This window comes from Populus trichocarpa, chromosome 4, assembly GCF_000002775.5.
Source record: "Populus trichocarpa isolate Nisqually-1 chromosome 4, P.trichocarpa_v4.1, whole genome shotgun sequence".
NCBI lineage: Eukaryota > Viridiplantae > Streptophyta > Magnoliopsida > Malpighiales > Salicaceae > Populus > Populus trichocarpa.
This window is the reverse complement of record NC_037288.2, coordinates 903,084-916,101: the sequence shown is the minus strand read 5'-3', so window position 1 is coordinate 916,101 and position 13,018 is coordinate 903,084. Positions and strand designations below refer to the sequence as shown.

At 32.7% G+C, this 13,018-nt stretch overlaps 1 protein-coding gene across 2 annotated transcripts in view; it reads right to left on the bottom strand.

Annotated features, from left to right (window-relative positions):
• Positions 1-13,018, bottom strand: part of LOC112325758 (PR5-like receptor kinase) — a 95,639-nt gene that overhangs the window by 76,378 nt on the left and 6,243 nt on the right. Inside the window, exons 1-2 of one of the 2 annotated variants that reach the window (XM_052452379.1) lie at positions 6,797-6,977; positions 6,014-6,703 (exon numbers count right to left, since the gene is read on the bottom strand). The exons of the other annotated variant lie outside the window; for it this stretch is intronic. Coding sequence (XP_052308339.1) covers positions 6,014-6,703; positions 6,797-6,860 — 754 coding nt within the window. The 5' untranslated portion in view covers positions 6,861-6,977. Of the gene's footprint in view, positions 1-6,013; positions 6,704-6,796; positions 6,978-13,018 lie in introns of those variants that run through there. 2 annotated transcript variants of the gene reach the window in all.

Genomic DNA, 13,018 nt, shown 5'->3' with positions numbered 1-13,018 from the left:
TAGCAATCCCACATGACAACCCTTGCCGATTATAAAAAACATGGACTCAAAATCTAAATTTGTTTTGCAAATACCGAGTGACCACCAATAAAAAAAAAACACTAAAACCACAACCAATTTTAGTATAGAGTTGGTGTTTTTTTACATAATGATGGGTTACATTAATTTTATAGGGACAAAGTAATATTTAAATTATAAACATGTATTTATTTGGCATATGTGGTTTTACGTGCAGCCTCTAGAGCACAACCTTTTGTCCTTGAAAATGGATGATCATGACATGCCTTTTTTTTGTTGCCTGTATTTCATTATCTTTCTAATACTTCATCGATATAAAGTTTTTGAGGCATTGGTTTAATATAAAAATGGTGATCTTGTGAGAAAGAATTAATATAAAAATCATTTTCAAAGAGTTCCATCCATGCCAGTCCAACAAGTTAAGCTTGAAGTTATGCCTAGCCAATCACTATCCTTTAATTTTTCCACCACTTATAGTATGAGAGCAACGTAGGACAATTACTTTTCCTTTTCCTTTAAGAGCAGTTGCATGACACTGAGTATTCTCTTTGCCTTCCTCTCGTCAAACTTCTATCACAATATGGCTAATCAGTGTGGTGCAGGAGCTGATCATGATGTTTTTTATGTTTTTTTCGGGTTTGATAGCCCAATTGATCAAAACAGGGGAGGAATAGGGACAGAAACTACAGGATTAATTGAAGCACAATCCATGCATGCATTGTGGTCCTTTCATGAACATGGAAAAAATCCAAGAACAGCAGAAAAATTGACGAAATCAACAAATCCAGCTCAGAATCAATATGCAGCAGGCAATTGCCATGAAATATCCCAAACCAAACCAAAACCAAAACTATTAGAAAAAATCATGCATCCAAATGATAGCAAATTAAACCAGCTTTCAAAAATCCAAGCAAACACATAACAACCAAGCAAGCTAAACGAGCATGAAAGACATTGTAAACAAACCAGCTAAATGACAGGTCGATGCTAGACCAACATGGTATAGAGTTCAATATTTCTTTCTCATTAAAACCCATAATTTAAGACAGACAGAAGCAAAAATACATTGCTGAAGTGGAGTTTTTTTTTTTAAAAAAAAAAGAGTGTCATTTCAATACGGCAGTCTACTTTAATTAGAATAAATTGACTATATAGTGTTTGTTATCATGCTGGGATGGTTCTGGCTGGCCCCTAATTTGCTATATCAACCGAAAGTAATTGACTTGACTTCCAGGTTTTCATTTTCTATTTTTGTCTACTCCTGGCAAGGTACAAACTCGCGGGACCTGTTGAGAAGACCTTTTATAATCAAGGCAGCACCCACTTGTAACTCAAGAGACCTCCTCTGTGTAATTTTATCGAGACAAATTTAGAATAGTATAACGAATGCAGATGCAATACTTAGAGTTACCGTCTATCGTGTTGTATTTTGTTTTTGTGAAAGAGTTATTAAATTAAAAATAAATTTTTTTAAAAAAAATATTGGTATATTTAAATTATTCAAAATCATATAAAAAATATTAATACAATATTTCTCCAAAAGAAAAATAGTTTTAAAAAGAGATTGAACCATCATTTATGACATGAATCCAAATATACTGAAGAAGGAGATAGTTGCCTCCTAATTTTCTAGTCCTATAGTCTATATACCAGCCTTTTTTAGTTAATTTTTACATGAGCGTGTTTGTGCATTACTTAATTTATATATCCTTTCGTTTTCCACTTCGAGAAAAGAATAAAGTGCAAGAAGAAAGGTAATTGTGGAACCTGGGAGAGGACTGACTCTGCATTTAACAAGTAACGTATGATATTTTCAACGTTTTGAAGCATAATGTTTAAAAAAGCTTAAAATCCCGTTTATTTTTTAGTGTTAAAAACACTTTTGAAAAAAAATAAAAAAAAATTATTTTTCTCTTTACTTCATTTTTTTTTTTTGTGCTGATATGAGAAATAATTTTTTAAAAATAAAAAAAAAATATTATTTTTATGCATTTCCAAGCGAAAAGCAATTTGAAAAACAATCGCTACAATACTCTCAAACACTCCTTAAACATGAAAACAACCAAAAGAAACATTTTTGAAGTGGAAAAGGACTGAAATTTTCCTAGTTTGTGACAGGTATTCAACACTTTTTTGGAAACATGTTGGTAATATTTTAAAATCCAATATGCTTAGGAATGATGAATTTTTTAGTGTTTAAATAAAGAGTGATCGAACATTCATGTTAATGTTTTCTTCTTGAGATCTCAAGAATTGATGATTGGTGATAAAAGATTTAGCACCTACAAAACAATTTTTTTTTATGGAATTTAGGGATCCTCTAATGATAAAATAAGTGACTTTTAATACCGGATTATAATAAATGAGAGGATGAACTTTAAATTCTTAAGAACAATAGTATTTGTTCTTAGTTATGTATGATAAATGTGTTGTCAAATAAGAGTATGAACATGGAATAGGAAAAGTGTGAATCTTTTACCTGAGTAGTTCAGATGGTATATATAGCCTCTGAACTTTGTCATGTTGCTTGAATAGAGAGGTTGGAGTGTTATTTTTTTTTCTTATATCATTAATGATGGGTAGATATCTCTTACACAACATTAATAAATGATAGATATCCCTTGCACAAAATTAATATTGATGGAAATATGGTAGGTCATATGGAGACTTTTATGCACCTAGGTATAAGGAAATGATCATTCTTGACCTTTAATATTTTATACTAAAAGATATAAGAATAAAAAAAATAAATCCATGTGACTCAACATGGAGCCTAAAAAGATTATCAAGTCAATATGTATTGGGTTTGGAATGATTCCAGACGCAAAGGTGATAGGTCTGACACCTTACTAGACTCATATGCACTTGGACTCGGCGCGTAGCTGAATCCAAAATAGTTGAGTCTGACATCTTGCGAGACCCACATACATTTGAGCTCAACACATAGTTGAACCCAAGACAATTGAGTCTAGTGTCTTGCTTGACCTACATGTACTTAGGCTCAGCGCATCGTTGAACTCAAGAAGGTTTGGTTTAGTATCTTGTCAGAACCACGTGTACTTGGATTCAGCATGTAGCTGAACCTAAGAATGTTAGATCTAAAAGTAATTCAGACCCATGTCATTGTCATCTGGAGTTGGCATTGTATCAAGTCTAAATACATTGAGTTATTATTCTGTATTTACCCTTTTAATCTTAATCATGAGCTTTCAAACAAACATATCAAATATATATTAATTCATTACGGGCTATAAGTTTTAACCAAAACTTTCTTTTCATGTTTTGTGCTAAGTAAATGAGAGGGGGAATAAGCAACTATGCATAGCTTAAATTCTTGTGCTAAAAAAGACTAGTATTACAGTACATATAAACCTTGAATTTTTCAATCACGGTAGAAAAACCATGAAAACTAAAAAATTCTGCATTAAACATTGACAAAAACATTTTAGAGAGATTGTGGTGTTAATGATGGAAATTTGTTGTAGGCAAGTCTGAGAGTTAAAAAAAAATATTACTTTTAATTTGAGTACTTAGACAAGAATCCGGGTTGATTATAAAAAAAAAGTTCCTATGTTGTTAGAGTGAAGTGGCAAGATTAATGTAATTTTTAATCCTTATGATTGACAAATGAGTGAAACATAAATTGGCCATTTCACTAATGATAGGTGTTAATCTTGCATGATATTATTGCACAATTTATTTACTGGAAAATAGTATCAGTTAACTTTATGAGATTCATTAGAGATGCTTTCTCACCAACTCATCACTAAGTTAATAAAGCTGGGAAGATCTCGAATAGAAATCACTAGTTGCATGCATTTGTTACGGGTTAGATTATTTTTTTTAATTTAAAAAAATATTAAAAGTATAAAGATTATTTTTGATAATATTATTAAATTCAATTAAATAGATTAATCTTGAAACTTGTCCACCTGAATTTTTACCTAACTCGAATTAAATCGTGTGAAAACTGATATGTAGATATATCATAATTAAATTATGTAAAAATTCTAATAGAAGTGAATAGAGTTTTAAAAAAAATCATAATTCTTTAATTACATTCAAATTTGTATAGGAGATCCTATAAACTCAATTCTAAAAAAGATTCGCTTAAAAAAAACAAAGGCCCCTTTTTTTTTCCAAAAAATGATAGGCAGGTGAAACCCATCTCAAATTTTCTACAGTATGCATTCCATCCACACACAACTGAAAAACTCTCATATATAGTGCCTAGTCAAGAGCCAACGACTTTGAATAATCAAATGTTGAAAATTCTGAAGACTATACTCCAGTACACCGGCAAACTACTTGAGACATGTCAGTACCTTGCTAGACAAGTGCTAAAAAAGCTGTGGTTAGCTTAGGATAGCATGATGGAAAAGTTGCAGAAGCGACAAGAAGCATGATAGATTTTATTTCTGCCATAAGAGGGAGTTTTACAACTACATCATCTAGGATTGGAAAGAACAGATGCTGGAGGAGGTGCTGAAGAAATATGGTTGTTACCAGCTGGAGAAGATATCATTGCATGCGAAAACCGATAATTGATCTTTGAATCTACCTCCATGACACCTTCCAACACTTTTAAAACTGTTGACATGAGAGGTCTTCTTTCTGGGTCATCTTGCAAACACCAAGCAGCAACCTTTATCATCCTCGTTATTTCCTCTCTATCACTCCGCGTGTATTCATCCAAATTTTCCACAATGTCTATTACTCTATCTTGACCACCTTTCTTCTGCAACAGTGTAAGCAAATGAAAGGCAGATTCTGGTTGTGATTGGTCTGCATTTCTGCGTGCACAAACTATTTCAAGGAGGACAATTCCGAAGCTATATATGTCAACTTTTACCGTAATACGACCTAATGGTTGACGCCATTCTGGAGCAAGATATCCCGGTGTTCCTCTCATTGATATTTGAACCTGGCTCATATCTCTATTGATCAGCTTGGATAACCCAAAATCAGCGATTTTGGCTTGGAAACTTGAATCCAAAAGAATGTTCTGTGGTTTTACATCAAGATGTATTATGGTATGTCGACAGTCTTCATGAAGATAAGCCAGGCCTTTTGCTATGTCGACTATAATCTTCTTCCTGGTCTGCCAATCAAGGAAAGATCCTTGTACATTCATAAAAATCCAATTATCCAACGATCCATTGCTCAAATACTCAAAAACCAAAAGCCTAGAGGATTTCTCTGCGCAAAATCCAATCAACCTCACCAAGTTAAAATGGTGCAGACTTCCAATTGCCTCGGCTTCTGCTAAAAAAGCACTCATTCCTTGGCCTCGTTTCTCCAACCTCTTCACAGCAATTTGTGTTCCGTCTCCCAATTTTCCTTTGAATACAGACCCGAAGCCTCCTCTTCCAAGTCTCTCGTTGAAACTATCAGTTGCAACGTAGAGTTCTTGGTATGAGAACCTGACAGGCATTCCTGGAACATGCTTTATATGATGATCTTCCACATCCTGCTGATCTTGTTCAGACTTCCCATGCCATCTTGCCTTCAAAATAAAAATCACTACAAAAGAAACGATAAGAAGAACTCCTGCTATAAATGGTACAAAACTTGGTGGTATGTCTTGTGGCGAAGGGCTTGGTGGCGTTATCTCTTTTGGGGAAGGGCTTGGTGGCGTTATCCCTTGTGGGGAAGGGCTTGGTGGTTTTTTAACTTGCGGGGAAAGGCTTGGTGCTATTATCACAGTTGGTGATGGCGGCGGTTCGGCAGGGCCTGAATATACAGTTGTGTTTCCTGTGATGGACATGTAAGCATGTCAAAGAACAGATGTATGAATTGTGGATGAATTGTGTAAGCCATAATTTCTTTCAACGTGTAGTACAATATAGACTGAGTCTTTGTGGTAAACTAACTTCTATTTGTGCAGGCTTTCTTAACTTCTCATCAAACAAATTACACCACTCCTAAATGTTAAAATGATTAAAAACAAAATATCAAACTCAAAAATTACAAGATTAAAAAATGGTAAATTTACCTGCACAGAAGACAATTTGGTAATCGGATGATGCACAACTGAAGGTACCAGTCTCATCGTCAAGAGGATAGGTGTAAGTGCTTGGACACTTCTTCTTAAAATTCTGAGAATATGAAGTAGGCTTGCAAGTCGAAGTTGTTTCATATACACCAGGACAACAATATTGCTGTGAACCAAAGGCCTCACACGCGCTGCGGCACCCCGCAATCTTCCCATCGGAACTATTAACCGTAAGTTCTGAAGGACAAACGCCGTTCAAATCCACCACACATCCTGCATTTTTGCAGTTCTTATTAGAAGGCAGAACAAGCAAAGGCAGGTTGTAGCCATCAAGAAGACTAACATTAAAAAAATATCGTCCATCTTTGTTAATCTTGAACTCTGCCATTGTCGCAGGACTCGAGCCAGCTGGTACTGTTGCACATTCTATTTTGCCAGAGCCGCAGTCGCCTGTGATGCAGGAGAATCTTCCTGTATCATCTTCAGTGCAATGTGTGCGACCCCATAAACGACCAGCCCAATCATCCGAGGTTGTTATGTCCTTCCAGTCATTCTGTCCAAGGGAAAAACCAGTTGGGATCGTTGAGGTGACATAGAAGAGAGGTCTTGGATCATATGTTGAGTTTATTATTACTGGCCATATAGTGTAGTCACAATTGTTTAATATTCTTAAAGTTGCTGAAACAACACCTGCGAGCAATAACATAAGATAACAGCTTAATTAATTGTGTTCAAGAATTAGAGATGGGAACAGAAAAATTGTGATAGATTTCTGTACCATACCTGATACGAATAAATGAGCAACCAAGAAAGGAGATAAATGCATAAGCAACTTCAGTAGTGACATTGAAGCAGAATTAGTTTAAGAACAATAAAAAGTTTGGATTCCAATTAACAGGGTTTCTTTTTCTTTCTTTTTTTCTTTGGGCTAAGCTTTACTTGAAGGTTCCATGAAGAACAGGATATGTCTATTACGCGTAGGGGACTGACTTTGTGATTTGTGAGTAGAAAAGTTTGCGTTGAAAGTTCTTCCAAAGTCATCCAACTACTTTTTGAAAATAAGGCTAAAGAGACCCCACATTTTTAACTGGTTACCCTGAAATAATGAAAATAATTTTGAAATTAAGAATTTTTTTAAAGGATATTTTAGAAATAAAAAATAATAAATATTGTCCATAAAAATATAATTTTTTTACCTTTAAAATTATCTTGATAATAAATATATTTTTATTTTTATTGTCTTTGTCTTTAGTATATTGGGATTACAACCATGTAGTTAGAGGCAAGAGAAAGCCATAAAAAAATAATAATAGAAAAGGATTGGTTGACAACATTTTAGCCATGAACAGGATTAATATTAGTATCAAGAGGCTACTTTGAACAGTGGAGTTTCATGAAGATGATTTGAAATTTTTATTTTTTTAAAAAAATATAAATCAAAACTTGACAAGGTTCTTTGATTCGATTTTTTTTTTTTAATATAATTTGTTTGTGTTTTGAGATTATATATATATATTTTCAGGAGAAAACGATTTAAAAAATTGGGTTTTTTTATTCAAAAGAATCCAAAAACTGACTTTGCAGCTATTGAGGAGGCTGGGAAGTAGAACTATGCATCAAAGATATTTACCAAACTTACATATTTTAAAAAATAATTAAATATTATTTTTTATGTTAGTTTATATTGTGTGCTAAAATTAATAATATTATTATAATCATAGTTATTAAACCTGGATTGGCCTGGTGATGTGCGTGGAACCTGGCTAACTTAGAGTCTAAACTAATCCGAGTTTAAAAAAAAATAGAAAAATGATTGACCCGACTCGACTTGGTAAAAAACCAGTTGACTTTTTATTAAAAAAAAATAGTCAAAACAAGATTGTTTTGATTTTTTTTAAAAAAATAGGCCAACCCAAGTTGATTTTCCTAACTCGTGACTGAACTCCTAACTCGAGCTTTAAACTATAATAATAATTACTTTATCTATATGTTGACTCAGGACAACCCTATTCGACCCTCCTGACTGATGACCTAGGTCTTACCCTAAGTCGACCCTCATATCGAGTTTTATAATTATGATAATAACCATTTTTATTTTTATGTTGACTTGGTTCAACTCATGTTGGCCTTCTCAACCCGTGATTTAGGCCATGACACATGACCTAGACATTGCTTTAATTTGACTCTTAAGTCGGGTTTTAAAACTATAATAATAATCACTTTTATCCATGCGTTAACTTAAATTCACCCTGGTTAACCCTCATAACCCGTGACACGGGTCTTGCCCAGGTCAACCACTGAGTCAAGTTTTAAAACTATAAAATAAATATTTTTATCCTTACATTGACCCAAATTAACCCGAGTTGACTCTCTTAACTCGTGACTCAGGTTTTGCCCAAAGTTAACCCTCGAGTTGGGTTTTAAAACTATGATAATAAATACTTTTATTTTTGCGTTAACTCTCTCAACCTGTGATTCAAACCTTGCCCCAGATCGACCCTTGAATTAAGTTTTAAAACTATGATAATAACAACTTTTATCCTTAAATTGACTTAAGTCAATGGTCAACCCGACCCATGATCCGAGCTTTCTCTCGATTTGAACCTGATTCAAGTCTACAACTTTTATTATTATATTGACTCGGGTCAACTTGAACCATGACCTATACCTTGTCATGGATCGATCCCAAGTTGAATTTTAAAACTATAATAATAATCATTTTTATTATTACATGTTTTAGTTTGATGATTTTGGAATTAAAATTTTTTATAAAGATATTTTAGGAATAAAAAAATAACAAATATTGTCTATGAAAAATTAAAAACATATTTTCTTTGTACCTCTTGTTTCGAAAATCCAGAAATCCACTCCAAAATTATCTTGATAATAGTTTTATTTTTACATCTCTGTTTCTATCTTCTCTATCAAATATATTTTTATCTTTATTGTTTTTGTTTTTATTGTCTCGGGATTATAAGTATGTAATTAGAAGTGAAAGAACATCAACTAAAAAAAATGAAAGAAAAGAATTGATAGGCAACGTTCTAACTATAAAAAGGATTAATATTAATGTCAATAGGCTCCTTTGAAGAGTGAAGAGTGGAGTTTCATAAAGATGATTTGAAACTTTCATCTCTCTTTTTTAAATGTAAATCAAAACTTGAGAAGGTTCTTTGATTCATGTTTTGGGATTAGAAATAGATATATATTATGAATTTTTATGCATATATTTTCAGGAGAAAACAATTTTAAAAAATTGAGTTTTTTTATTCAAAAGAACCCAAAAACTGACTTTGCAGCTATTGAGGTGGCTGGGAAGTAGAGCTATGCATCAAAGATATTTACCAAATTCTAGCTTATCTTAATTTCTGGAGTCCATGCCAATCTCTCGCCCTTAATCATTTGCGAAACTTTTGGCATTTGCAGGAATTTCTTGACTCATAAATCAGCCTTGAACACGTCTTCCACCAATCAGTCATGTAAATGCCCCCACCGATCCCCATCGCCACTCTTAATTCATATTTTAATAATTTACCTTTTTTCAATAGAAAAAACAAAAAAAAAACTTGATAGATTTTGAGTTGCATGGTAATTAAAAGCAGTGCTCTTCGTCTCAGAATTTCTTTCCATCTTTCAAACGATTCCTACCACACAAAAAAAAACAGAGACAAAACCAACACCTGTACAGCCATTACTCAGCCACCTGAATTCCCCCGGCAAGATTTCATCAAAATCAGAGATCTCATTTCTCTGACACAAGTCCTTGCCCTCCCATCGAGAAATTCTATGGAAAGTGATAACCACGACCATATTTCCTTCTTAGATTGGAATATTTCCTTTTATTTTGTTTAGTCCTGTACGTACTAAGAACCCTAACCTAAAGTTTATTAAGTTAATAAATACAATGAGGATTTTATTCTTTAATCCCTTTACAAGCCTAGATTGATTATTATGATTTATTTAGCACGTTCTTGTGTACCTCTGTTCATTTAAATTAATCGATATTCTTTTCTTGTGAATGAATAGTCCTCATGAGATTATTATTATTATAGTAATTAAATCAACTTCATTTCAAAGCAACAATTAAATTATTTAAAGGTTTTTTTTTTAAAAAAATGTCAGAATATTTCTTGGTTAAACCTCTTACAGAGATTTCATGTAAGCTTTATACTCTGGAACCTGTCCATTCATGTTTCTCTTTTGTCTTGCAATAATATGAAAACGATAATTCTTGTAGGCCCATTCCAAAGACTATCTACCCAATATTTAATTTATTTTTTTAACCTCTACTTTATGTTTTGCTTTTTTATTTCACCTATTTACTCAACACTAAAACTTGTGTTATTAAATCTCACCCAACCCAGCATTCAACCTAATAATTTACTGGTTTTTTTTTAATTTTTTTCACTTTCAGCTTTTAATATTTATTTTATTATAATTTATTTTTTTATTTTTTAGATATAAATTTCATAATTTTATCACGATCTCACATCCCAAATTATAAATTTCATAGGTTAATCATTGTTAACCCGGGTCGATTCAATACGTAACCTTTTCAATATTAAAAAAATATATATATCATCTAATATATTACCATTTAAATATTTTAAAAGAATTTCAATAATTATCCATGAAAGTTTTTATTTTCTAATGTCTTAAAAATAAATAGGTTGAAAAATAGGACAAGAAAAAAGCTACTTCAACCTAAATAAAATCGGAAAGAAACTTTTACTCTTATTCTTTTTATTAATCTTTTTCTCTCCATTACCAAACATCATTTTGAATGTCTTAATTAAGTTTACTAGAAAAAAGTTAATAACACTAAAATAATAGTTTTCTTAGCTCAATTAAGATGAATTTTATAATGGACAAGTAGTACAGATTATGAAACAAGCTTGATGAATTTTCTTTAAGACCAAAAAGAGATTTACAATGCCATTATCTGGGGTTAGAAAGAACAGATGCTGGCAGCTTTGCCGAAGAAATGTGGTGATTAGCAATGGGAGAAGCTATTAGTGAATGTGAAAACTCATACACCATGTTTGTATCTACCTCCATTACACCATCCAATATCTTCACAATCGTTGACATGAGAGGCCTTCTTTCTGGGTCATCCTGCAACCACCAAGCACCAATCTTTATCATTCTAAGCATTTCCTCCTTATCACTCTGCATGCATTCATCTACATTTTCCACAATGTCTATTAGTCTATCTTCTTCAGCTTTATTCTGCAGCATTCTAACTAAATGGAAGTCAGATTCTTGCAGCGAGTGATCTACGTTTTTTCGTGCACAAACTATTTCCAGGAGAACAATTCCAAAGCAGTATATGTCAATTTTTTCCGTTATACGTCCTGGTGGTAGCTTACACAAATTCTGGAGCAATATATCCAGGGGTTCCTCTCATTGAAACTTGTACTTGTCCCGTTCCGTCATCGATGACCTTAGATAACCCAAAATCAGAGATTTTGGCATTGAAATTTGGACCCAACAGAATGTTCTGTGGCTTTATATCGAAATGAATTATGGTCTATCAACATTCTTCATGCAGATAAGCAAGCCCTTTTGCAATGTCAAGTATAATCTTCTTTCGTGTCTGCCAATCAATAAAAAAAAAAAAAAAACTGAGGTTGCTTGGTTGTCGGATTGTGTGTGCACAAATAACCATTGAATATGTTTACTTTGCTGTAGGAACAGAAAGAAAACAAACAGGATGTTTCTGTTATTGCTATCAGAAAATCTTGATGCTAGCACTTGAACCTTACTTATACATTATCAAAAAGCTCTTCACATGTGGCTTGTTGAAATGGATACGCTACAGGATTTACATTAAACGCAACTAGAACATGTTTATTATTATAATAAATATTTTCTGTTTAAAAATATATTAAAATATTTTTTTTATTTTTAAAATTTAATTTTAACATTAGCATATCAAAATAATCTAAAAATAAAAAAATTAAAGTAAAAAAAATAATTTTATTTAAAATCGCTTTAAAAATATAAAAACAAAGGTTTATAAAGTGCTAAATAGCAAATTCCGATTCAGCAAGATACTCATTTATTTTTGGTAGTGCAAAGGAGGAATTCTATATATTTCATCTTCTAATTAACTCCTTCCAATGTTATGAAGAAAAAAAAAACATGCTTCCAATGTTATTAACTAAATTCAATACCACGTTACTATTATCGGAAGAATTCTTCAATGCTTTGTTGGCTATTAAATGTCAAAGCTATTAGGTTTATTCTAATTCAATAATTTTGTTATATACTACTTCGTGTTCAAAGAACCATGTTAATAGTTCAATTGTATAACTAATGTGTTAAAAAAATCCCATTGTACCTTGGGCCATCAAAAATGCAAATGGGCCTTGAGCTTAATAAATGGAGGGAAAAGTGCTTCTTAGGGCTTTAGCCGTTTCTATTTCAAACAAGTGACATAAAACATGAAACTATAAGATAAAATGAGATTTGAGTCCTGAATCTCCCAAACACAAATATCAAATAAACTTAAGAAATAGCAAAATGGTCCTTTTTATGCTTGGTCCAACCTGCACATGATAGGCTTTATATAAAAAATATAAGATAATCTCTAAGATTATCAAAGCACCAAAAACACACCCTAAACTTCTACTTATTACAATTAAAGTACCCAAACAAGTCACCTCTAGGGTGGGCAAAACATCCAAATATTTGCACCGAGGCTTATGACCCAGCGGTCTTGGTAGGGTTTCCTTGCCTCTGCATCCTGGGTTCAAGTCTCAGTGTGCACGTCTGTCACCCCCGTGGTGCCTTACCAGTCTGCTGGGCTTGCAGAGTATTCAGTGGGTCCGAGGATTAGTCGTGGTGCGCGTAAGCTGACCCGGACACCCCGGGTTATAAAAAAAATCCAAATATTTTTTTTAAGTACCCAGTGCCATTCTACACCTTCATGAACGGTAAACTCACACCAAATAAAAGAAAAAATGATGTTAATAAAAAGAATTTAAACAAGTTTAAGGACAA